Source organism: Calonectris borealis, chromosome 7 (assembly GCF_964195595.1).
Source record: "Calonectris borealis chromosome 7, bCalBor7.hap1.2, whole genome shotgun sequence".
NCBI classification, from domain to species: Eukaryota; Metazoa; Chordata; class Aves; order Procellariiformes; family Procellariidae; genus Calonectris; species Calonectris borealis.
Window position 1 is genome coordinate 4,095,967 of NC_134318.1, and position 24,752 is coordinate 4,120,718.

Here is a 24,752-nt window from a genome sequence, read left to right on the forward strand (position 1 = left end):
CAGGTGAAGTTTCTGAAATAACCCAGCCTTTTATCTGTATTTATTCATCGATTTTGAACCCGTCGCTCTCTGTGCACTTGCAAATCCACAGCCATATCTGGTCTTTTTCTTTGGCGTAGCAGCAAGAGATCACATTCTGTTGTTTGCTCGCTAGGGGGTGGGGAGAATCATCGTGTGATGTTTTCGTTATCTTTTGAATACCTTTATGTGACCTTAGTGCCTGAAAATCTGTGACTTAAGGTATTGGAAAGCGTAATCCTGTATAAAGATGATACACTATATCCTCTGCTATAGAAAATGACTAAGTCATCCTACTTAATGCACCTATTTTTCAAGATACGTGGATCAGTACAAAATACACAGGAATACAAAGCAAAGCATAAAGTAGGACACAGAAAGCCTTCTGCCTGTCTAACTTATTGCTCCTCTACGACAAGCTTTATGCACAATTGTGCCTCATAAACCTTAGCCGAACGACCAAATAGGCACCAAATGTTTCAGTCATAGCTAGACAGAACAGCTCCACGTGCTTTTCCTCCTGGCTCATCTCTTCCTGAATTCTAAAGCAGCCACTAATTTTTTATAGCAGAGTTCAAGCTTAAATGTTTCCACTTCTAACAAAATAAAAGTTCCCCATAAGAATCACCACAGGTCTTCTCATTATGCAGCTGCAGTAAGTGCACTTCAGAGAGCAAGACTGTCATTACAGACAGGTGATCAAGTCTCATGTACTCATCGCAAATGTCTACGATGAGTAACTGCTAGAAGCAGAATGGGAATTTTTGCAGGCAGAAGGTTTAACATGCAAAACATGCAGATGACAAGGAATTGGGCTTTTTTTGGTTGTAATGGTTTCTTTATTCTAGTAAAAGTCTTAGTTTTACCAACAGGTGGTAGGAAGAAATTACTCTTCTGGGCAATTCCTGATAGAGTAAGTAGAGACGTGTTGGAGAAATTCATATATTATCATCTCCCTCAACTGGATTTTCTGGCAAAAAGCACCATCACCAAGGACGGAATACAGTCTAAATCTGATTTTGTTAGAGCACAGAAAGAAAGCACACTCTGTATTTTCTGTCAATAGCTCAAGAGATCATGGGCATGATCCACCCCGTCCCACCCCCCAAACCTGTGCCCCTGTAGTCAAGGTCCCCAATCCAATTGTATTCATCGAAGTGGACTTACCAGTGAGTAGTGTTCAGCATTCCCTGACAGATACAGAGAGAGAGTTTTCAGGTTTTCATCACAGAGGGACTTTGGGCAAAAAGACAATATTTAGAGAAAGTACTGGGCTTCTGTCTTTACTGGAGACCAAAGACATAAACACTTTTTTGCACAGCTAAATAATTGAAGATTACTCCATACCTGATGGCTTCTGCTTAAAACACCACTAAACCTGACTTTGCATAGAAATGGATGCAGCATATGAGTGCAATCCCTAACCACAGATCAGGAATAGGGTAGTAACCTTCCACAAAGTGGTAGTAAGAAGTAGCGTAATCACCTTTTAAATCTGGGGCATAATCCTACGCATGCTTTTGTGGCCAAACTGCAGCATCTTACAACTGTTCACAGTTCATTGCTTCAGTCACATATATCCAGGTTGCTATTAACTATCAGACACACACAAAAATATGTAAATGGAAAATACAGGTAATGAATTCTCTATATATCTCACTTTAAAATACTTGGGCTGTGTATTTTGACAGTAAGGTAATAGCAGCCACATATTTATATATAAATACGAAACAGCCTTTCTGTCACTGCTGATCTAGCTGCAGATTTATTATATTTTTATGCATCTTTGTTTACAAAACAGAGTGAAAGTCAAAGCATAAAAACCCTAAAGCTTTCTCCCTATCATAGATGCTCTTTATCTACCACTTTTTGTTTGGTTTTGTTTCACATTGCTCACAGTGGGCAGCACATAAAAGCAGAACAGGACACATCCTTACATCCTTTCCTTGCACAAAGATTAAGAATCAAACATGAAGGAAGCACAATATGGGAGAGATACTCATATATTATTGTTCTTGAGAATCCACATTATTACCTTCAAAAAGCAAATGAAGACGTATTAAGAGATTTCTTGATGCCAACTCATACGTTAACTCGGACGTCACCCTTAATACGAGAATGATCCCACTTCCTGACCAACTTCCTTACCCTCTGAACAAGACACATCTCATTCACAAGATTTAAAGGTTGTTATTTAGCAAAAGGTTTGTAGGAAACAAATATTGATCTGCTTGCAAAGATTATGAAAATGCTGAACAAAATTGTTGGTGAACTAAGATAGTCATCTAGGAATGCCAATGAGGAGAAACAAAGCATGGGGGAGGAAAGGCATTAAGGAGCAAATCAATACGTAATTTAAAAATCATTAAGACAGTCACTAGCTGTAATGTACTAATACTAAACCAGGTGCTCCTAGACAGGTGGTGACCGCCGACGTGGGAGGGCAATACACAACTAGAGCAGAAGAAAAATACCTGCAGTACAGCGTTCCCAGCATAAAATTAACTTGTAAACTTAAATGGACTTCAGAGACATTAATATATGTTTGATTTATGGGGACACCAAGAGACCTCTACTGCTTGTACTCCACTAAGTTAAGAATATAAGCATTTAACACCTGGGTGAAATAATCCCCTCTTCCTCCTCATTCACTGATCTGGGAAACACACAAATTGGATTCAAATGTCTGCCGCCTTCCTTGCACCATCACTGCCCCTTAACTTCATCCGAAGTGCATACAGCTCAGGGCGTCCTGCGTGTGCAGCACAGATCTGCGCAGGCACAGGCAGCGAGCAGAGGCTACCCTAGCTCAGCCGCTTTGGCAGCTCCTAGATCCTGGAGTCACCAGGATTTATGACAGTCTTTGTCACAAACTGGAGCGGTCCCAGCGTTCCTCTCTGATTTCACAGTGGATCCACCTCCTAAAGGATCGAGAGGCGTGTATGAAAATAAAATCCCACGCTTCAAAAACAACCTAAGCAGCAAAGCCTGGGAAGGTCAACTGCACCAGGAGTTGCTATGGCAGTTCCAGGATATTTGGAAAATCCTGCCTGAAAGAAGGAGCCGGATACACCAGGACTACAGCTCCTTTCTGCTGGTTGCTGAGAGCAAGGCAGTTGTGATGAGCTCAGGATGTGGCCCCTTCTCACTCCAGTGAACTACCGCTGCAGCTCACGACTGTTAGCCATGTTTCAATTAATAAAATGCAACATTACAACCAGTGACAGACTTGTCTGATTTGAGTATTACCACTAATCTACTGGCTTTCTAAAGAATAATAATTTTTCCTGAAAATGTGTTTTGGTAGAAATCTTGTTTTGTAAGAAAAAAATAAAGACTAAAAACTTAAATTAATTTTTCATCAGCCATCTCCACACAAACAGAGGCAATTCCAGATGACATGCCAATACATTTGAGAGGGAGACATATATTCACGTGTATATACATACGTTTATGTATACATATCTCTATCTATCGCAGGCACAAGAATTTGTGCCGATGCCCTTTTATCCTACAAAGAGAGCCCAGTTACTGCACGTACAAAATCGCTGCCTTTAGCCTGCAGTGCACTAGAGGGCAGCCCTGCCAAATGGGAGCGAAGCCTCTCCTCCCCCAACGCCCGTAAAAATCAACATGTTTTACCCTCTCCCAATTTCCTTCTTATGAAAACAGGGTTATACTTTTTTGTATCTAGACATCTAGGGTTTGGATTTTTTAGAGCTTATAAAACCAGTCTGATGTTTTAATTCCTGTTTCTTGTAGTATGTGACCTCATTGTAATCAAGTATTGACTATTTATTCAAATAGCTGTAATCCCATGATAGCAAAAACTAATTATTAATCTGCTGAACAGTTCCAGACGGACAAATTCCTGTCAAAGAACACCAAAACCACAGATTCTGTTGATTTATCTAGACCACTAAGAGAATCGCACTATTTAGAAGATCTTCGCCATTATCAAAGCATACGTGTGTAGAGGTGCCTACCTGGGGAGCCTGCATTACAAATGCAATTTTGCACAAAGCTTCCATTTCTTCTTGCCTCTCTCCTCAACTGCTAAGCAGAAAGCATTTTACCATAAAGATTCTAAAAGTCTATGAGGAAACGTCTTACTCTCCTATTTCTGACCTGTTGACAAAATCACTCATTAAGTTTGTTAGCTTCTTAAATATTACATTTTCTTGGTTTGCAAATAGTTTCATAAAGCGTTTGTAAGCACATCCATGTGTTTTTCCTACCACTTCAGGACTGTGCTCTTTGATTATACCTGCTGATCCCAAGGTTTCTAGTCTACTATATCTAAGTGCAAATCAACATTCCCCTGCCATAAAAAACAGCGTGACTGAACAGCGTCTGAGCTAATAAATGCATATTAGGCATTTACAGCTCCTTTTGCAGTCTGCTGGCTTTTATCACGAGCGTAATAAATAGGGGGAAAAAATGTATTTTTAAAGTGATCCCTCCTTCCACTAATGTTAAACGTACATAACATAATCCCACAAAGGGAGAAAGTAAAAAGGTTTATTTCAAAGCATAGCATACGTCACACACTGAAATTTTCAAACCTTCCCAATCTTTTTGTACAACTACAGATATGTATCTGTAATTTCCTGCTGTCATTTTGTTTAGAACATCTGCCACTTAAGTCTATGTGCACATTACCAGAGCTGGTGGCTTCTCATCTGAGCTGCCTCCAAGTGTTTAATAATCCCCTGCTGTTTGGGGACTTCCAAGGGCACATTTAACATTCCTCTACTATATCCCTGAAACTCTCTTCTACACAAAGGAAAGGGGTGTTTTGGTATCACTGTACTTTAAAATCATTATTCCTCTTGTGCATTCTTCAACCATAGAAAGATGTCACTCAACGCCTTATTTAAAAAAAAAATCCAACATATTTTATTACTAAGCAGAATGAAAAAACCCTAAAGGCCACAAGATATCACGGCCCTAAGGGCATCCATAGCCCTTAATGGCCTGGAGCGGCCTCACCTAGGCCCCCCAACACCCTGCCCCTGGGCCCAGGACCCCATTTCAGCCCAGTCGGGGCCCTCGGTCCTGCTCCAGTGATGCCATAGGATACCAGTCTCCAGCCCTGCTTCTGGCCCCATCCCCTTTTGCTCCTGGCTGGACTCGCTGGACAGACCCCAGACCGGGTTCATGCCCTCACCACGTCTGGGGCTGTCGATGGAGCCTGCTGGTCTGCCCGCCCGGCTCTGTCCCCACAGGGACTGCGCCCAGTCGGGGAGGGCACTGCCCACACTGGGTCACCCTCGGATCCCAGCTCATCCCTCCACATGGAGCAGCCTCGCTCACACTGATCTCTCACAATAATTTTCAATTTTTTTATCTGTTAACTACCAGGTCTTTGACCTCTGCCACAAGGCCCTATCTTGCCCTTTAACAAAACATTTTTGGGGCCCAAGTGAGCAAGTGCTTTCATTTTGATGCAACTTTGCTTTGCAACGGGTTCCTGAAGCTCTGCTTAGCTTTAAAGGAAATGCCAAGTGCAGGTTATCCCTCGGCAGAAACCTCTCCAGCACGGCGCTCACTGATGTTCGCAGAGGATGAGATCTTTTCTACCATCATTACATTTCAGCTACGGCATCTATAAGTGCCATACTTTCTTACCGTCCATTCCTCTGGTCCATGCTAACTGGTAATAGCCATCTAGTGCCCTCAGTTCTTTCTGTAATTTCTCCATTTCTGCAAATCCTCACTTGATTATATTTCTATTATTAAACTTAGTAAGCTTCCAAAGCCTTTCAATACGATGCTAATCAACCTTATTCAGAACAGTACAAATGTACAAATTTAATATTAAATATTAAAATTCAAATTTCATACGCTTTCATGTCACTGATCTTAAATTACATGATTGCCTAAAAATAAGTTTTAAAGCTCTTCTGAAACAAGGTCTCTGGATTTGGAGTCACAGACTTAGCATTGAAACAACTGAAAATTTGAGCTCTGACTTCAGAAAACCATTCTGTTACAGGTGACTTTATTTTTCTAAAAGAAAACCAAAATATTATTCAACTATAATCCCTTTACTAGAATATTATCTTTTCTTTTCCTCTTCCCTTAAATGTCTACAGTGCCATGTACACAGCTACAGCAAAATACAACCGCAGATCTTTATTTTGAGCCAAGAGTTGATTGATATATATATATTTATTCATGCATGCGTGTAAACTGCATCTATTCTTTCACTAAGCAAACACTCATGCAAGCTGAGAGGATACAACATTATTCTCCAGGCCTTAATAACCACTAACAATCCCCTAAAGGACTACTGTAGGCAGTTAATATACTATCTAGAACTGGGCCAATAACCAGGATCTTAAGATTTTAAACAAGCTCTCATCCTTCAGCCATAACACTGTTATTATGAACTTAAATGTGTGATTGATGTTGTAATTTACCTAGATAATTCTGTGGAGTGGTTCACAGCAACAGAATATTACACATCCAGGTATATCTAGCCTTTCAAATTGATTGCAAAGGGATTAGAAATGAGTAACTGTACAATGGCTTAAAATCATTGAGGTAAAATAATTCTTTTTAAGATATTTTCAATTTTGTTCCCTCTGTAATTCGTACTTTCATTCCATCAGTCAGTTTCTGTAATTTATGCGAAGAAGGTGAGCACAGAACAATTTATACTTCCTAATGTATATGATAAAAGTAATGGAAAAAAAATCTACTTATCACTTATCTCACTAATTCTTAGCTTTAAAACTGTTTCTTTTACAAATGCAATAACAAGTTAATTTTATTATCAATAATCGTGTATGTGATGGAAAACTACTCTGATTATTCCCACTTCAAATTACATATGTAAAAGAGCACCTTCAAAGTTTTGACTCGTGAAAAAATGCAGCTTTCGAGGGGGGGAAGTGAACTCATTATGTGGCATAATACAGAAATACCTAATTTCACCAGATATTGAAGTATCAAGAACTTGAAGTCCCTTCCCATTCTTTATGTAATCTCTTGGCCTCTTATAATAAACACATGCCACCCTTACAGATATTCTCCTTTAAGGTTCATGCATCTCAGCAGTACATTCATCCCCCAAGACATTATCTAAGTTTGCAAGCAAACCTTTATTGGTGATCCTACATTTTGATTTGCTAAGGTATCATTTCAATTTTATGTTTACATTAAGTCCACTGAAGTAAGCCAGTACTTGAAAACTACTCCCAGTTGTGCCACAAGTATTTGAAATATCTTTTAGATTTACGAATCAACCACAGTGACTAATTTAGAAGGACTGAGGTTAGAGGATCAAGCAATGTTGAGTAACTTTGAGCAAGTTCAAAATCTTTGTGATGATGCTGACAAGATAATATGACAAACTGTATGAAGTGGCACTTTGAATTTTGTCTTTAATTGGGTGCAGTGCTTCTTTACACAGGGTTCTTTGTCTGAAGTTATACAAAAGAGAGGCTTGTTAACATGGTGTAACTGCCTCTTTTTCATATTTATACTCAGCAAGCCCTGAAGTAGCTCATAATATAAATTAAGGGATAATATTCATAGGGGACTATACAAGGTAATAAATGACTAGCAGATGATTGAACAAATAAGTTGAGATTGAAAAAAAAATCTGTTTACTCGCACTGTAGTCCAACACCAAGCCCATTACTCCGTTAATGCCTCTAGAAAAGAGATAAATAAGCAGTTACATTTTGGAGGCAATACAGCTCATTCTTTTAACCTTCATGTAAGCTATGTGCCGCTGCTGTGCTGGACCACCCTGTTATTCTTTAAATGGGAAATGGTTTTCATTACATGTGAGAGAGGAAGGATTAACTTCATGGATGTAAATTTATTGAAAAAACATAACTTAGATTTTATTTTAGAAATATTAGAAACTGTCAATGTGTTTGACTTTAACTGATTCACTAATGTCTTTTACCTTCCATGTATCCTTCACTACCTGTATAATTTCTGGCAGAAAATCTTCATTATTATTGTAATTAAATCTCACCATAACATGAAATCCCACCATAATGAAGCAATGATGTATTACTGCTCACCTGCTCATTAGAAACAAGACTTGAGTGAATTTCTAGTAAATACCTGCAGGAAGAGAAAGCAGTGGCAGCTACACATACGCATGGCTATTTAAACATCTGGTGGAGCAGGGTTTGAACCAAAATGTCCTCTCCTCTCCCTAACGACAACCTGTGGATCCCTCTTCTCCCATTCTCTCCTAATGATAATTTAAGCATTTTATAGAGACTAAAGCCACTCACTCCCCAGCAGTACAGTAAATGCGCTCTGTGAGAGGAGAGGGTCCTGCTGTAACATTTTCTTCCGCTGTCTCAAATGCTGGGTTCCCGCATACTTTCTCCACACACCTTTATTTCCTTTGCTTTACCATTGGCTCTGATTGTTTGGTTTGAGAGGGTGATTCATCCACAAACACGCAGCTTCTTCTAACCCTCCCACCCTAGAAAAGCAAACAAATTATATTTCTCCTTGTTCTGATTCAAGATTTAGGTTGTCAGAGAAACAAAGGGAGCTTTCTTGTCTAAGCAGGTTGGAGCTCTGCACTGCAATGGCATCATTACAACCGAGATCATACCATTTGCTTCCAGCTTGAATATGCAGGACCCCAAGAACGGTCATGTTGATGAAGGAGCAACCGTGCCAGAGAGAAAGATTTAGCTGTTACACATTTTTGCGTGGCTGGTTTGTTTCTTTCACGCAAAGTTCCCAAGGAAGGGAAGACTTAGCATAGTGATTACAAAAGATTCTAATTCACCCCACAATAAGTACCGATAATGCATCATCTAAAGCATATGTTGACTTCTAACTTCTCAGTGGCATACTTCTCTTGAAAAACTAGTTTGACTGTTGCAGTTTGTGTACTCTCTGATGATAGCAATATGTTTATTGATGTTCATGGGTAAAGACAGTTTTACTAAATCTGGGAATTCAGTGTATAATGTTTACAACAGTCCACTGGGATTAAGGCATGGTAGAAATTATACGAAATATTTGGTAGGCCGTCTCGTAATATGGCATTGCTAGAAACATATAGATCTGTTTTTACTTATTCTTGCTCTATCACTTTGAATCATCAGCCAGAGATAATGGCTTCATTACACTATATACTCTACTTGAAAAACTAAAAAGAAAACCAATCCCAGAACACAGAAGGAGGAGAAAAAGCAATTACAACAAACAAGAAAGAGACGTAAAGTAATAAAAAAATAATGCTAGTAGTAATAATAAGAGGAGGTCACAGCATAAAATATGCAAGTACCTTACAGGCCCCATGATACAGAAATTCTTATAATATGTATTTAGGAACACATTACTCATTTAACAGCGATATAAACTGGAAAAAGGTTAGTCCTGTTTCTGTTAAGAAGCTCTATTACCATAGTAATTGTTTCCAAATGCTAAATCCTAATAATAAGCACACCATTTGAACAGTAATGATTTCGCTTCCTCAAATACTGAGAAACATTTATATTATGAGGGGATGCTCGTGCATACTGCAATATGCTCTACAGGCACTCTTAGCAAACAATTCAGCCCTCTCAGACACTGAGTGAATGCAAATCTCTGCCGTTCTCATGGTGAGAGAAATTATGCCTTGACAGTGGCAAACCACTGAAAAATAGCACACACATTGTTTCTTGGAGTTGCTGATGTTTTTATCCCTTAAACTATGTTTTCAAGACTGATAAAATTTGGTATGTCTAACCTGTATAATTATATATAAAAAAACCCCAGATAAAATAAAAAGTTTTGTGTTCTTGATTACAGATCAGATTAAAATCATCCATTATTCTGGATGATCACTTGTGCAATCTCCCATGCCATCCCAAGACAAGATGACTCATTACTACTCTCAGGTTAAGGTGAAAAGTTGTGAAAGCAGCAAGAAGAATCTGAGAACTGGCAAAAAAAGAAAAACCTCAGCCTGTTTGAGGTGGTTTGCATCTTTCTGGGAAGAAGAAATCAATGCCACTTACACTATTCCTCCTCAGTAATACCAGAAAGGATACAGCAATTTATTAATTTACCTTTGGCTTTCTTCGAAGAAAGAGTCATAAGACATCCACACAATGTACAGGGCCATTTGGCTGCAGCAGTGGCCAATAATGTATTTCAATACTGACATGCAGGTAACAGATTAAGTTATTTTTTCTGCAGTGAGTATTCTGCTACGCAATCTGTGTTTTGATCAAGTTCAGGGAAGGTTAATACAAACTATTTGTAACTTGTCATGCCAAAGGCTGAAAGCGAGAGTCTAAAGAAAATCACTGTGTGTATCTACCCTCCCCCAAGCCACAAAGATCAGTGTGATTATGGGTATACTGTACTGCTGCTCATTCAGTTTTATATCACATAAATGATACATGAAACCACCAGATGTTGTCCATAGTTGGTTAACAGAATCCTAATACACAGTAAAAATTACAACGCTTTCGGTTAAGAGCTGGACTGTGAAAAATGACAAATGTTAACAGAGCAGCACAAGCCCAAAAGGACTCGGAGACCTCAGTAATACCAATAATGCTCTGAGGATTAGAGGGACTGAATCCCTAATGGTTACATTAATTCCCTGCTTGGACCTACTATTGCCTTAATGCTCACTTCTGGTTTTCTCTAGTTCAATTTTGTGTTATTAAAGACTGCAATCGGCCCAAGTGTTATGTTAGGGCCTACAGTGTACCTGCCCTTGGTTTATTTCCTATTTGGGGTCACAAACACAGTATTAAAATAATTACTCTAATACCATGTTCTAAATAAAGTAAAAGCGTATCTACTACTAAGAAGAATCAGACGCCCCCAGTTCCTGGTCCCAGAGCAGGAGCAAAAGACAGGCTGAATGGGAACAGCTCCTCCAGAGCCACAGGCAGAGGGATGTTCACCCCACGCAGAAGCACCCTGTCCCTGAACACAGGCTCTGATTTGGCAGATGGTCTGGCAGAAATTGTGAGTTTTAGAACCCTTTCAATTCCCTGAGCAGACATCTTAATTGGTCAGCAAAAAATTATAAATGACTCCAATGAAACAGTGAACATGCTCATCAGGAGTTATCTATTTAGCTATACCCTAAAGCAGCAGCTTGGACCGTGGTTAAGATTGCAGAGGAATAAAAGCCTGGATTGGAATCAGGCAATACGCTGTGCATGAGGCTCTAGACCGCTACGTAACGCATGTCACGTACACCATCGTGCATTCAAGACCCAAGGCCAGACTCAGTGCCCTGTAAACACCCGCACCGAGCTGCTGGAGAGAAATCAGTTCCCTCTGTCAGCTTACCAGGAGGTGCTGGCGTTGGCCCTGTACAAGGCGTACACCGCCTCTATCCTCAAGGGAACTTCAGTGCATTGCCCTCCCTGCGCTGATCAGGACTTTTCACCCCCAGCAAAGGCACGTCAGCACTCCCCCTCTCCCCCTTCACAACAAGAGGGAATATGAGTCTTTTCCATTAAGAACAAAGACAAACTGCATCGCAACGCACTTTGTTACTTCCGTATTTCTTTTCACACCCGAGGCCTGCTCTTCTCCTTGTTCTGACTTGGCTTCCAGGACTCTGCACCCCTCTCCTGCTGCTCTGTCTCTTGAATCAACCATTCAAGGTGTCCTCTTGTGGATCCTTCTCATCTCCCACAGGGGTAGCACAAGGCTCTGATTTTGATCTCCACCCTTCCCCCCACCCTGTAAATTTTGTAATTGGAATGTTCATCTATAAGCTTAAATTAAACTATTCTTTCTATTTTAGACATCTCTTGTGACCAAGGTTCTAAATTTCTACCATCTGACATACAACCCGTTAATGACATCTGTCCAACAAAATGAGATATTAAAAATGTTTTCTCCACAAGCCCTCCCCCATTTTCTCAACTGCCACTCAAAATACTACTGTTCTACCTGTCACTCAAGGCTGGAACCTAAGCATCATCTTACTCTCAGCAATATATATAATATTTAATTATGCCCACTGATCTGTTGCAAAAGTCAGCCTGTCACTGAGTATGACACTTAATCACGTCTTTGATTTATTTTCTTCCTCATTTAAAATATAAGCTGCTTGTCCTCACTTTCAGGCCCTGTTCTGTCCCCAGCCTAACACCTTTTACTGCTGAAATTGTTACTCCTGGCTCCAGCCTAGCATTCCAGCCTCTCACATACTGCCTTTCCAAACAAGTATCATCACGCTCCTTTTTTGTTGCTCATGTGTGGGAAGAGTTTCCAGGAAAACAAGAAACCTATTTTTTGATCCTACTAATCCCCTTCTTAGGTTCCCCGTTCTCACACCACCTCCTTCGACAGTGCACAAGCTGCTGTTACACTAAGGTCAACAAGTTGAATTGTATTGCTTTCCTGTACCCTGTCATTAATGAACACAACACAAACGCACAATCATACAGCTGGCTCAGCCCTATGATGCAGACTACAGCTTTTCTCCGAATACAGTCCTTTTTGAAAACAAGTACCTTTTAAAAGACCCAACAAAAACACCCAAACAAACCCAAACACTCAATTCTTTCAAAAATTCACTGTGCTGCGAAAAAGTTTCTTTTAGGAAAAAAACAGGTTTGAGCAACTTTCTCCTTAAAAGTATAACAGAAAAGGCTCAAGGAACGATGTCAAAAGCTATGTTTTCTTTGATTGACTGGAAACAGCCAGGGAAGAGCGCAGACTATTAGGAAACAGGTGACCTGCATCTCAGTTTGAGAAATTTTGCAGAGATGGAGAGGTATTGTAGAAGCCTTCTTACATTGTCATCAAAGCTAATAATCGGAGACATTTACTGTCCCTAAAATAATTCTGAGCTCAGTAGAGACTGACAAACAGAATTACTCAAAATCATGTGGCAATTCATAGCATCTGCAGATACACAGCAAGCTGAACCCAAGACTGATTCATATATGCTAAATACTTTCCGCAGACTTACATTTAAACTGAAGTTGCCAGATACGAAGTTCACATTTGTGAGCTATGCTTTTGTTCCTGCTACAATTTTTGCTTCTTAGCTAAAATGCGAGTAATTAAACTCTCTTCTCTCCCACAGCTCACAGTTCTTCACTGACAAAGTCAACAAAAATGAAGCAACTGCGCAAAAGGACTTGACTGACTGGCTCCAGAACTGCGCCTTTGTAAATGAAAGGAGGCATGATTTAGAGCGTCTAAAATATCCTCTCCTCTTGGACATGAGTACATCAACCAAATTAAGATGGGTAAGTGCTAATGTTTCAGCTACAAACGCTTTTCATTTGTGGATCGTTACCAAAGAGAATATCATTATCCCCATATTGCTGGTGAAATAACTGAAACCCAGAGGTGATGCTGTAACTCACTGCATAAAAACAATTCATTGTGCAAGACCACTAAATAAGCCTGTTCCTTTGCAGCTCTGTATTTTCAACCAGCAGAATTTGAATTATAGGATGTGGTGCGCCACATCAGCGCTCAATACACCCGAATGGTTCATAAAATTACAATTTATGAGAGCTTTAACTGAAACGTGATGGTGTCATTTTTGCAAACAATTCCATTAGGTACTTATTTCAACCTTTCAGGGATTCTAAAGGGCTAAACATTTATGAGTCAGGTATTCTTGTACTTCATAAATCTGTGATCCAAGATTTAACTACGTAATTGCATATAGAAAAGTAATTATAGCTGTTACAAAGTGTATGTTTAACTGAACAAGTTGCTGTCAGAAAAAGGCAGTAGTTTCATACAAGTGAAAGAGCAGGAAAGCAGACATGCTGCTGGCGTGCTCTGGTGTTTCATCAGGACACCTGTAAGGGTTGATGAAGTATTTTGTAACAAATAGGAGAGGATGCTACCAACTGACAAGTTATTTCTCTTACCTTCACTCTCACTGTGACAGTCGCGAGACCAGGAGGCATAGTGCCCTTGCTATCGAAGGCTTCCACGAGAAAGGTGAAGGTTGCTTCTGTGTCAGAGAATGATTCATAATCCAAGGACTTCAAAAGCGATAACTCGCCTGTATACTGGTTCAGTGCAAAATACTGTAGTGCCTCCTGTGTCCGTATTCGATAGTTAACATCAGAACCAAGATCAACATCCTTCGCCTAGAGCGTGCCATACAGAAAAAAGAAAATACTTAAAACCAAACAAAATCAATTTTCACAAAAAATCCCTAGATTTAAAGAACATAAAAAAGCAAACTACTGCAAAAAACTTTAGTTTTCTTATATTATTCTAATAGTATTGGATGTACTTAGTACTATTGCACAAACACAAGGAAGACAAGTCCACTTAAGGTTATAAAATCCAGAGATACCCGCCACAGGAAACGAGCACAGTATTCTGGGCAAGAGTCACTGGAAGCTCAGTCTGTTCTTGCCCTCCTCCCTGGGCACCTGCTATCGGCCACTGCCAGGGAGAGGATGCTGGGCTAAGCAGACATTTGATCTCACCCCGTATGGATGTTTTTATTTCATACCAGTATTTAGACAAAGAATGTTAATTTTCATCAGGATAAGGAGTATTATGTGATTGCTTTAGCTGTAATTTGACATTAGGTTTATCTGCAGCGAGGTTCAGAGAAAACCATTCTTGTTGAAATTGTCTCAGGACAGATTCTTCTCATTAAAGGATGCTGACCAAAACATCAGGAGGATATATAGACTGCTTGCACGAAGTGAATCTCTGTCTTTATAGCTCTAGCTCATCCCTGAACAATTAACTCTCACTTGTCTGAGTATCTTTTATACTCAGTGAAGAGAAGACAACACCTGTAGGTGTTCACTTCACTTTACTCCAGCTATCTTAGATGATGATCTTGGTATTGGATGAATTGCTTCTGGAAGCAACTATTTATTTCCATTAACCATAATGTGAGGTTAGGCATCCAGGTTTGATTTAAATGTCTAAATCAGTTGAGATAAAGCTCTTTTGCTACTAATGTAAACAGGAGAAGCAATATGAGGAGCTTTCAAAAACAAATCAAAAGCACTTTAAATGTGTAAAAAAACATTCCAAGAAATGACAATAGTAGTGTAGGTTTTGTTGTTTGTTAATAATTGCTCTTATTTCCAAATGAACCTCAGCTTCAAAGTATTTTTATGTACCTGTCTAAAGGTCATGCATTTTTCAGTCTGTTAAGTGTCATAACTTCCTCCACTCCAGTTTGGAATCTTTTACCGCAGTCTCACTGACAAGTTAAATAAGAACATGCTTAGTATTGCAGAACGTTTACAAAACATCTTCTTCACTCTGCAATGCTTTCTTACCTCTATTTGCAGGAAGACAGTGCCTGGTGGTAGATTTTCCGGCACGCAGACAGTGTAGGAAGCATTAGTAAAAACAGGGCTGTTGTCATCAATATCCAGCACCTTGATCGCTAAAGTTAGCGTTGAACGGCGAGGGTCCACAGCTCCGTCTGTTGCTTCAACAGTAAGTTCGTAATAGTCCCTCACTTCTCTGTTCAGTTTAACTGCTGTATAAATGCTACCATTGGATGTGATTCGGAAAAGATTGTTGAAGTTTGCCAAACTGTAATGAACTTGACCATTAACACCAGCATCTGGGTCTGTAGCCTAAAGACACAGAAAAAAGAACCATGTTTTAATGCACATTTTAAATACCTACAAGGGATATGCCTACATGGGAGTAACAAGGTAAGGTAGGGTAATATTCAACAGGGTACTAATGCTCGTGTGGCTACTCAGCATTTCTTGTTTATGGCAGCTTGTCTCTCTCTGATATTTCGCTGAAGATAAAATATCCCACAGAAACAAATCTCTTAGTTTGCAGTGACAGAAGGTAGGTTTACTGGATCCCAACTGGACTTCAGGAGAAAATACGCATTTAGTTGCTCAGCCTTGGACAACTGTGCACATAAGCAGAAGACAAACTAGATGCTGTTAAAGTCAAGCCCTCAGACACTTCTGATGCTGAAGTATCTTCAGGGTTAGGTGGTGTCTGAGAGGAATTTTAATTTTACACTGTTTAATTTATGTGTTTCATTGCTGCTCAAATCATTATGGAGTACATGCTTAGATGAAAGATGGATGCAGTCAGCAGATAGCTCGAATGGACACATTAGAAATTTTCATTTCACGTAACGTTTGTCACATTTAGTGATATTTTAATCATTGCTCTCTGAAAAACTACTTAACTTTCTACAGTTTGTTTACCATGTTCTTCAAAACCAACTGTTATCACATTTCATCCTTATTCTTCCACACTCAGAAGAGGCAGATGATTGCAATAGAAAACTGCTTAGATTTTGTTCAGTTGGTATGTTTGTTCTCACGTACTGAACTAAGTCTCAAATTTCAGTATCAGCCAAATAATTCTTGCTATTACAGAACTGCCCTTATAGGGATGGACAAAAGTCTTATGTTTTTCCTAGAGCTCAGCCCCTCAACATAGTCTGAATTCTGACCTGTTATTTTTCCTCCTCTTAATTAAATTATGGCTTGATGAATAAGGTTATGTAAATTAAACAAAGGGCATTCTGCGAGCAAGGTATTTTCATTTATTTGACTTTATAAATGAGGCTACAGACATCTGGGAAGATCATAAGAGATTTTCATGTTTTGTTATCAGAACAATTGTCAGGAAGTTTCCATGAATGTTTAATTCTGGTGAAGGTATTCACTGTAAGACTTTGTAATGAAACCATTTATCTCCCTAGAAATCAATTAAAAGTTAATTAAAATTGTTAATGAGAAAAATTTCACTGTGCTTTCCCCCCTGCACTTCATCAATGCCCTAAGCAGTAATGGCTACAACTTCATAATGACCAGTCTATGGATAACACATCCTTTTAATCGACATCTTTCAACATATGGTTGATTTGCTTAGTTTACAATCAGTTCTATTTCCTCCGTAGAAATAACTGATTTGGGGCAGAAAGACCTCCTAGATGATGTACTGGAAAACCATCAGAAAGCTACTCAACGAGAAAAGTTTAAAGTATACAGTAACAGACACTTAGCCCTACTGAAAGAAAAGCAAAGTGTAAGAAACGCAGAGTAGGTTGCAGAGCTTCTGGATAAGACACTAACAGCAAGATTCTCTTTCATAAGACTTCATCTCCAACACATGCATGAGGTCAGTCCTCATACTTAGCCTCTAATTTAAGCCAAAGCCACATTATAGCAATTAAATTAAACACCCGGAGTTAAAAACCAAACAAAACCCCCGCAAAAATCTCTAACAGTAATCTGAAATAGTACAACCATTGGAAACTATGAGAATAAACCAGGTAACATTTTATTTAAGATTCATTTGGAAGTATGTTTTTGAATAGACAAACTTACTTTTTAGGAAAGTAAATTAAAATCACTTTCAAATATATGGCAGGCTTTGCAATTTGGTTCCTAAAAACACGACTATGTATGTTGTAAACTCATTTGTGTACATTCGTGGGCATAAACATCTTTTCCACATTCTGCAGGACTGATTTGTTTCCACGCAGAGTAGCAGGTAAATCATCATTATTAAATCCAATTAAACTAATTGTTGTAATACCACCATAACACTGGTGAAAAGTCAACCAAACACGTGAAGACAAGCATTAGCTCTGTGCACTTTTACGTATCTTAGTCCTGTGCTTCCACAGCACCAGGCAAATTCAAATTTCAGAAGGATGCTCTGACGGAACCCTCAAACAGAAGTTTGCTGCACTTTGTCCACTGAAATTTCTACCATGTGGGTTCTCTGATTAGGTAATTAGATAAAAAAAATCAGCTTTTCTCCAAGCTTCCGGCTCTACCTGTGGCGTTACACCAGAGACAACTACTGCCGATTTAGAAAGCCGCCATTCCCATTGCTCGGGCAGGGCTTCGTGTTACCCATCTTTGACGAACACGCGCAGAAACACAGCCACTGAGGAGAAGGGCAAAGCTGAGAAGTTACACCAACTTGTACAAGCACCGTCCAACCTACCTACAGGCGGCTTTGCGACCCCGAGAGACCTGGAGAGGCCAGAATGCCATATGTGGTGGCTGCCAAGCCCAAGGGGCTGCCTCTTCCCGCCCAGACTCCCCTATCGCACAGCAGAGGGGCTTTTATACCCCACAACAGCCTTTCCCTGCCCCCACACCCTTCCCTGCCCACTGGGGTCTCCCCACAGGCTGCAGGGAGCCTGCTCCGGCACCTGAAGCTCCTCTTCCTCCTCAGTGCTTGCAGGGCTGCTCCTCGCTCCTCACTGCCGGCGGGGGTTTTGCCCTTTCTTAACTCTGTTTGCCAGAGGCAGCACCGGAGTCGCTGAGGGGCTCGGCTGGGCCCTGCGGGGGCCACTGGAGCCGGCTGGAACCGGCTGGAACCAGCTGTGAGTGACCTCTCCTCACAGAGACCCCTCAGCCCCGCTGCCAGCCCTCGGCAACCCGTACACATCTATATTCGGTTAAAATTGAAGTGCATGTTTTTAAAGAATCAAAGCGGATTTTATTGTGGAAAAAGCTTTTAGGAAATGCTATTATTTTACCAAATTAGATGGCTTTTACAGTTTAGGATCTCCATTAATTAACATTTTATCACTAAACTTGAAAAGAGATAATGTACTCTTTATGGATATGAAAGAAAAAGTGTTTAATCTGTTTTCTAAAAGAATCCTATCTCAAGGGTATACAAAATTAACTCTTTCCACATGGAAATCCTTTCACAGAGCCTCTCGGAGCCTGTGGCTTTCCAGCCACTCTTCCCAAGCCTGCAGCGTTGCCTGGGGCTGTTGTGGCCGAAGTGCAGGACCCGGCACTTGGCGTTGTTGAACCTCACACAGCAACCAGTTACCTTGTCTGTTTTCAGCTATAACAGTGAGATACAAATCACAGATATTATTTTTCTCTCGGCTACACCAACATTCTTAGTAATTTCATCTATTAGATAAGGTCCATTAGGAGTAAAAAATATCAAGGCAAACACTGAGGACAAAATTGGCCAGATTTCTTTCTATTCCCCGTAGTGCAGTCTCCGTCTCACCCTAGCTTCAAATCCCTACACATCGGACCTTGTGCGTAGGCACGGGATACGTGCAGAACACATTTTTCCCCCCTACGATAAGCCAAAGCTGTCGAAGTTGAGGGCAGCACAAGTGAATAATCCACATTCCCAGAGACGATCACTCACTCTTCCCCCGCCACAGTGGGATGTCAAGACCAGACAACTGAAGAAAGAACCCACGCATTTCTGCCCGGTTTTCCTGCCAGAAGATTTTTTTGTCGCATCCAGCCTTAACCCAAGTCCTCCTTCTCCTCATCCCTACAGTCGTCAAAGGGAAGGAAAGTATCAGTTCAAGAGGCAGAGCCGGGTAACAAGCAAGAGAGCGAAGCAGCCTGAGGCACTCGGCCTTCACAGGAGCACTGCTGCAACACCCGAGTTCCCACCCAAAATCTGCCAACACGTTTCAGGGGTTTGATCGCTTGCAATCACGTGCAACACACTTGGTAAATCTGGCTAGGAAACTAAGCTGATTTTGCTATTCTGGGTAAAAGAAAAATTGGGAACCATCCCTCTGCATGCTCAGAGGTTTTCCTCTGTTCTTACTGAAAGTAGTTCAAGCGGCCTGCTAGGCAAATTTACTACACCAGTGTTACACAACTGAAGAGCTCATCAATTCACTTCAGTCAAGGTGGCCTAACCAAACGGCATTTGTCAGGATAGAGGCGCCTGCTTTACATAGGTCTAAGGTAATTTATTTTCTTCAAACTGAAAGCATCTGTGGGAGTATAAATTAGACTTAAAAAAAAAGAAAAGAAACAAAACAATCCCTTGCTGACTGGCTCCTCTTGCCAATGCTGCAAGAGATGCAGAAAGATGAGATGCACGTTTCTACTTCTCCCATCTCATGATGTTTATTCAGAATTAGGAAAAGCACGTTCCTCTGAAGAGTCTCTGGTAACTGCTGCTGTTATTCTAGTAACTCCTCAGATCTACATGACTATACTCTCATTCCCATCTCTCACGGGGCTAATTTATAAAGTGCTGCATGACGGAACAAACCTGGAAACCTAGGAATATAAGTGAATCATTACTTTATTTCCTGGAAAATACATCCCACATTTACTGGAGCTACCACAGTCTATAAGGTGATAGCCTTTATCTGTTGTGGTAAGTTTAAATTTGCATTACCAGCTCTGCTTCAACATTACTAAGAAACCCTCACGAATATAAACCAACAGTGTTCCAGAGTAACAAATTATCTTCCTCCCTCTCAAGCAGCTTGAAAATACAATTCTGGGAGATCTGAATTACCAAAATATCTCTTGAAGGATCATTAACTCTGAAATATAATGACAAGTGCTTAAATGTCAACAATATTAATTATATCATTATCATTCTTTTCAAAAGAAACCTCGTACTAATATCCACAACTGTTGCTCACAATGGGTAACAACAGGATTTAAGCAGGTTAATTGAGGGTTTATGCTCGGACTGCTGGAGCTGGAAAACACCAAAATAAGGCAGTGTGTTGTTATTCATACTTGTCTATAAAGCAGAGGCAAACATGACGGGTATCTCCTCATTAAAGCTGCAAGCTGAAACACTTCTTAGGGATCACTTTGCCACCAACGCAACTTCCTTCAGGTCTTCCTCAGGGACGAAGTTCCCCATGATCCATACCCACCCCAACAAAAGCTCCTGATCTCCAACAGCCTCTCCAGTACTCCAGCAAACACTGCAGCTTGAGGGAGGAATATAAATTGTGCTGGGGGATACAAAGGATGCTGTTGGTGGGAGTTGGGTTATTGTTTTCATGGATGATAATGTGATTTTTTTATTATTATGGGTTTAATGGGTTTATTATTTATGGGTTTAATTTTTTATTATTATGGGTTTAAAAGATTCCCAACCCCCTCAATTGTGTCAAACAGCAAATCAAGTGTGGGTGGGAGTGCTAAATTGGATTTTGTACTTGTTTTTCAGGGAGATTACTGTTTGTGCTCATAGGACAAAATTAACATCTCCCAGATGCAGTAAGAGGCCACAGATATTTGAAATATTTCTGACCTCTTGGTATTTATCTAAAAATATTTTAAGGAGGGAAAATCAGTCATCCATAAAAGTTTGGAAATTTTCTTCTTCCCTATATTTCAGAAAGGCCTTTCCTCTCTTTCATTTCTTTTTGCCTGCTTTTACAGAGTCTTTCATGTCCCTATTTCATTCATTACGTACTCTAAGCAAAGGAAAAGATCAGAAGGTACCAACAGTTTTGAAAGACTTCTGTCAGCTGGACTCAAAATAATGTCAAAAGAAGTAAGGAAACAAAGAAATACTTTTGTCCTCCCAGTGTTGTCAGCAGTTTCGCACACACTTTCTCTTGTTTCACGCAGTTAGATTAATAAATCATGCTCCTAAACATACATAGCATCGCTGTACGCCCATTACAGATAGTTGCAATACTCCCTTGTAGCCCCAAAACCTACAAGAGTTCATTTCTGCAGAACTTCCTACAAAACTGACATTTAAATTACATTATTCACATAAAGAAAAAAAATATACTTTACAGACTTGCAGGATTAGAGGACTGCAGGTTTTGTACAAGTTTCAGATAAGAAATGACATAATGCTTTTATTCTGTGTTCATGCTCAACTGAAAGTATACAGAAGGCTTTTAAACTTACTTGATTCTGCTATATCATTTCTGACATGCCACAAAACTTAATGTTACACTGCAAGGAGAGACAGAAGCTTAGTTACAATGTGTAATAAATCTTAAATGTTCTGAATTATTGGCCTGCAAAAAATGACTTGATGAAAAAAGATGATATAAAAAATACACAATAAAATTGGACGTTGTAGTAACAGGGGGCAAATTCAGTGACCTATCACTGGCTGGGGCAGTAGCTGGTCTAAAAAAACTGGAGAGGCAAAAATGAAACTCTGAGGCAGCACCCTCAAATCTTGGCTATCTTGAAATTTCAAAGCAACTCCTACTTCTTTAAGAGAAGAAACTAATGTCTTACAAACACACACTTTTGAAAAACCCTATAGGTTTTGTGTATATCCTCCAGGAACTTTTCAAAAGAAAAAGTATCTTACTGAACTACCAAGTCATACCAGCTTATCATTTTTCTCATAACTACACTTAGAGTAATTTCTTAGGGTAAAGGTAGCACATGGTAAATTTTCAAATACTGACATATTTTAACCACTAACAAGATGGGAAAACCTCTGATAATTACTTTCATAGTCAATGCTAATTCCAGTGCATCTGGAGGGTTAGTTCGGAAACCAATTAAATGTGACTCTAAATAAAACTACACAATAAGAACAATTAAACGCTACAAGCAAATATATATTAAAATAAATGAAAATTGGAAAGCTCATGGCTGCAAAAACATGATTTAATGGACTAGTGAACCTCCTACAAAAGTTAATCACATTGTAAGACTTAAAAATAGACAAGCTTTCTTTAGTCTGGCACGCAACCAAATCTGAAATTTAGAGACTTGCACTGCCTGTTTTTACTTGAGAGATGATTAGAAATTTTGCTTTTATGATGAGTATGTTCTTTGGCAATGATATGATCAAGCAATTCAGAGATTAAACCAATGAATACACACGCTAGCAAAAATAAACTCCAAAGCTTTCTAAATCACAGATTAAATATATCTGTATTGTTTAAAATCTCCACATTTAGCTGGGCTCCCAAACATTTCTCTAATACGTTAATCCATTTTAAAGTTATTTTCGTCATTTCTCTAGACTGCTGGCTCTTCTCATAAGCCCACCTAATTCGCGAACATTAGAATTAGAATCCGAGCTGGAACGATACAGCCAACATTTGGATTTGAAACTACTTATCTCACTGGTCAGACTCTTAAAACACTCTCAGGTGCGTTCTGTTGTCTTCTCTTGTTCACAGAAGAATACTTAAAGGAAATTAGTTTTCTTACATCAATTACAGATATCAAGGCCACAAGGTCTGAATATGAGAAAAAAGTTGGACACCTGCCATGTACCACAAGAAAACTCCCCAAATTCTTCTTCTACCAGGCAGTCTTCAAAAAAGGAATCACTAATTTAGACAACTGGTCAAGTCACAGGAAGAACTTCTATAATGAGAGACTGCAGTCAAAAGTTAGCAGGCCCAATATAAACCACTGTAAGCTCAGGAAAACCATAATGGTTTATCCCAGTGACAAAAATCTGAACAGCCAAATCTAAACAAACAGAATCGGCCATCAAAATACTAAATGGGCATGTATTAGAGACATGAAACCACTGAGTCAGAAGATTTAGTATGGCGTCAGGCTGAAATAGATGAAAGGGCTTAAAAACACACTGGGATGCAAGGTGTCAGGCAGATAAAACCAAGAATGCCTTTCATACAAAAATCCCTGGACTCTCAATGATCAACTGCCGTGATCGTGAAAATGATTGAAATGCTCCTCTGATAACAAGTATCAAAATTTCCACTGCCTTAAAGCACAACTGTTATTATTCTGAAGACAAAGATGTAAATTAATGCACAAATATAATCCTGGAAACAGGAGAGACAAGAGCACAGCTTTTGAAATCCGTTTAGTTTAAAAAGTCACCCCATTTACCACATGTTATGGGTGGCAAGGAGCTTTTTAAACCTATTTGATCTGCGTCTTAAGCTCACGTCAGTTCAAGGAACCGCTGTAAAGCAGAGTGTGGCTGCAGCCGCATGCTGTGAAATACCTTCCAGGAATTATGCAACTCCTTCGGGGTGTCAGCAGAAAGAAGCTAATCCTGCCTAGCACTGCTGGTCTAAGATGGAAAAAAAATTGCACAAATCTACGACTGCAACTATTTCTTCTCATGCCACAGGTTTGGACTGGAAACCGCGACATCTATCTTGTTTTAAGAGGCTGAAGGAATTTGCTTGTTAACAAACAGGTGTTTGTAAACTAGAAGCACATGGGATGACGACATTGACTTCAGCAACGGCTGTCATTTCATTTCTTCTCACCATCTAAGTAGAGATGCAGCCTTTAATAATTATTATGACAGCTAATTATAAAACCTGAGAAACTATTAAGGGGAAAGAAAGATAAAACTAAGTTAAAATATATAGTGAACACTGTTCATAGAAGTTATCATTTTCCGCATTTCTCATCCTTCTTACATATCCCCTTCCAGGACAAAAATAAGATACTCCCCAAGACTTATCATTTTGAGGGAAGCAAGGAGCATACCATTTAGCTCAAACCAAAAGCAAATCCCAACACCTCTTCTGTACACAACTTCCAGCAGCGTCCAGCCAAGCTGACATGAGCATACCTTATCATGCACATGCAAAAGATTAAAGGCAGACTCTGCGGATGCAGTGATTCAGAGAAGCTACAATTCTTCCACCCTGATCAGGTATTAGGGGCTGACAAAACTGATACGGGCTGGGCTAGAAGCAAAAATAAAAGCACTTGCAACAGGACTTGAGCACATCCATGCCCTATTGGAAATAACTCTCCTCTCCGCACGTCTTGTTTGACATGAAACTATGAAAGTCTTTATGTCACCAGCATCTCTATGAGGACCTTCAGGGAGATGGTGCTGAAAGCCTTACTGAAGGTGTCTCTAACCTACGAGGTAGACAACTTTCTCAATAAGCCCGCAAGGAAATGAAACCACAGAGGTCCTATCAAAATGACCTTGTGATGATCCAATCACTTAGAATCACAGAATCATTAAGGTTGGAAAAGACCCTTAAGATCATCAGGTCCAACCGTCAACTCACCACCACCATGCCCACTAAACCATGTCCCTAAGCGCCTCATCTACACGTCTTTTAAATACCTCCA

At 39.8% G+C, this 24,752-nt stretch overlaps 1 protein-coding gene across 2 annotated transcripts in view; it reads right to left on the reverse strand.

Moving 5' to 3' along the window:
• Positions 1–24,752, reverse strand: part of PCDH15 (protocadherin related 15) — an 827,781-nt gene that overhangs the window by 110,706 nt on the left and 692,323 nt on the right. For both annotated transcript variants that reach the window (XM_075154074.1, XM_075154076.1), the window contains 2 exons: positions 15,264–15,569; positions 13,875–14,099 (listed from right to left, as the gene is read on the reverse strand). In XM_075154074.1, the coding sequence (XP_075010175.1) occupies positions 13,875–14,099; positions 15,264–15,569 (531 nt within the window). The remainder of the gene's footprint in view (positions 1–13,874; positions 14,100–15,263; positions 15,570–24,752) is intronic.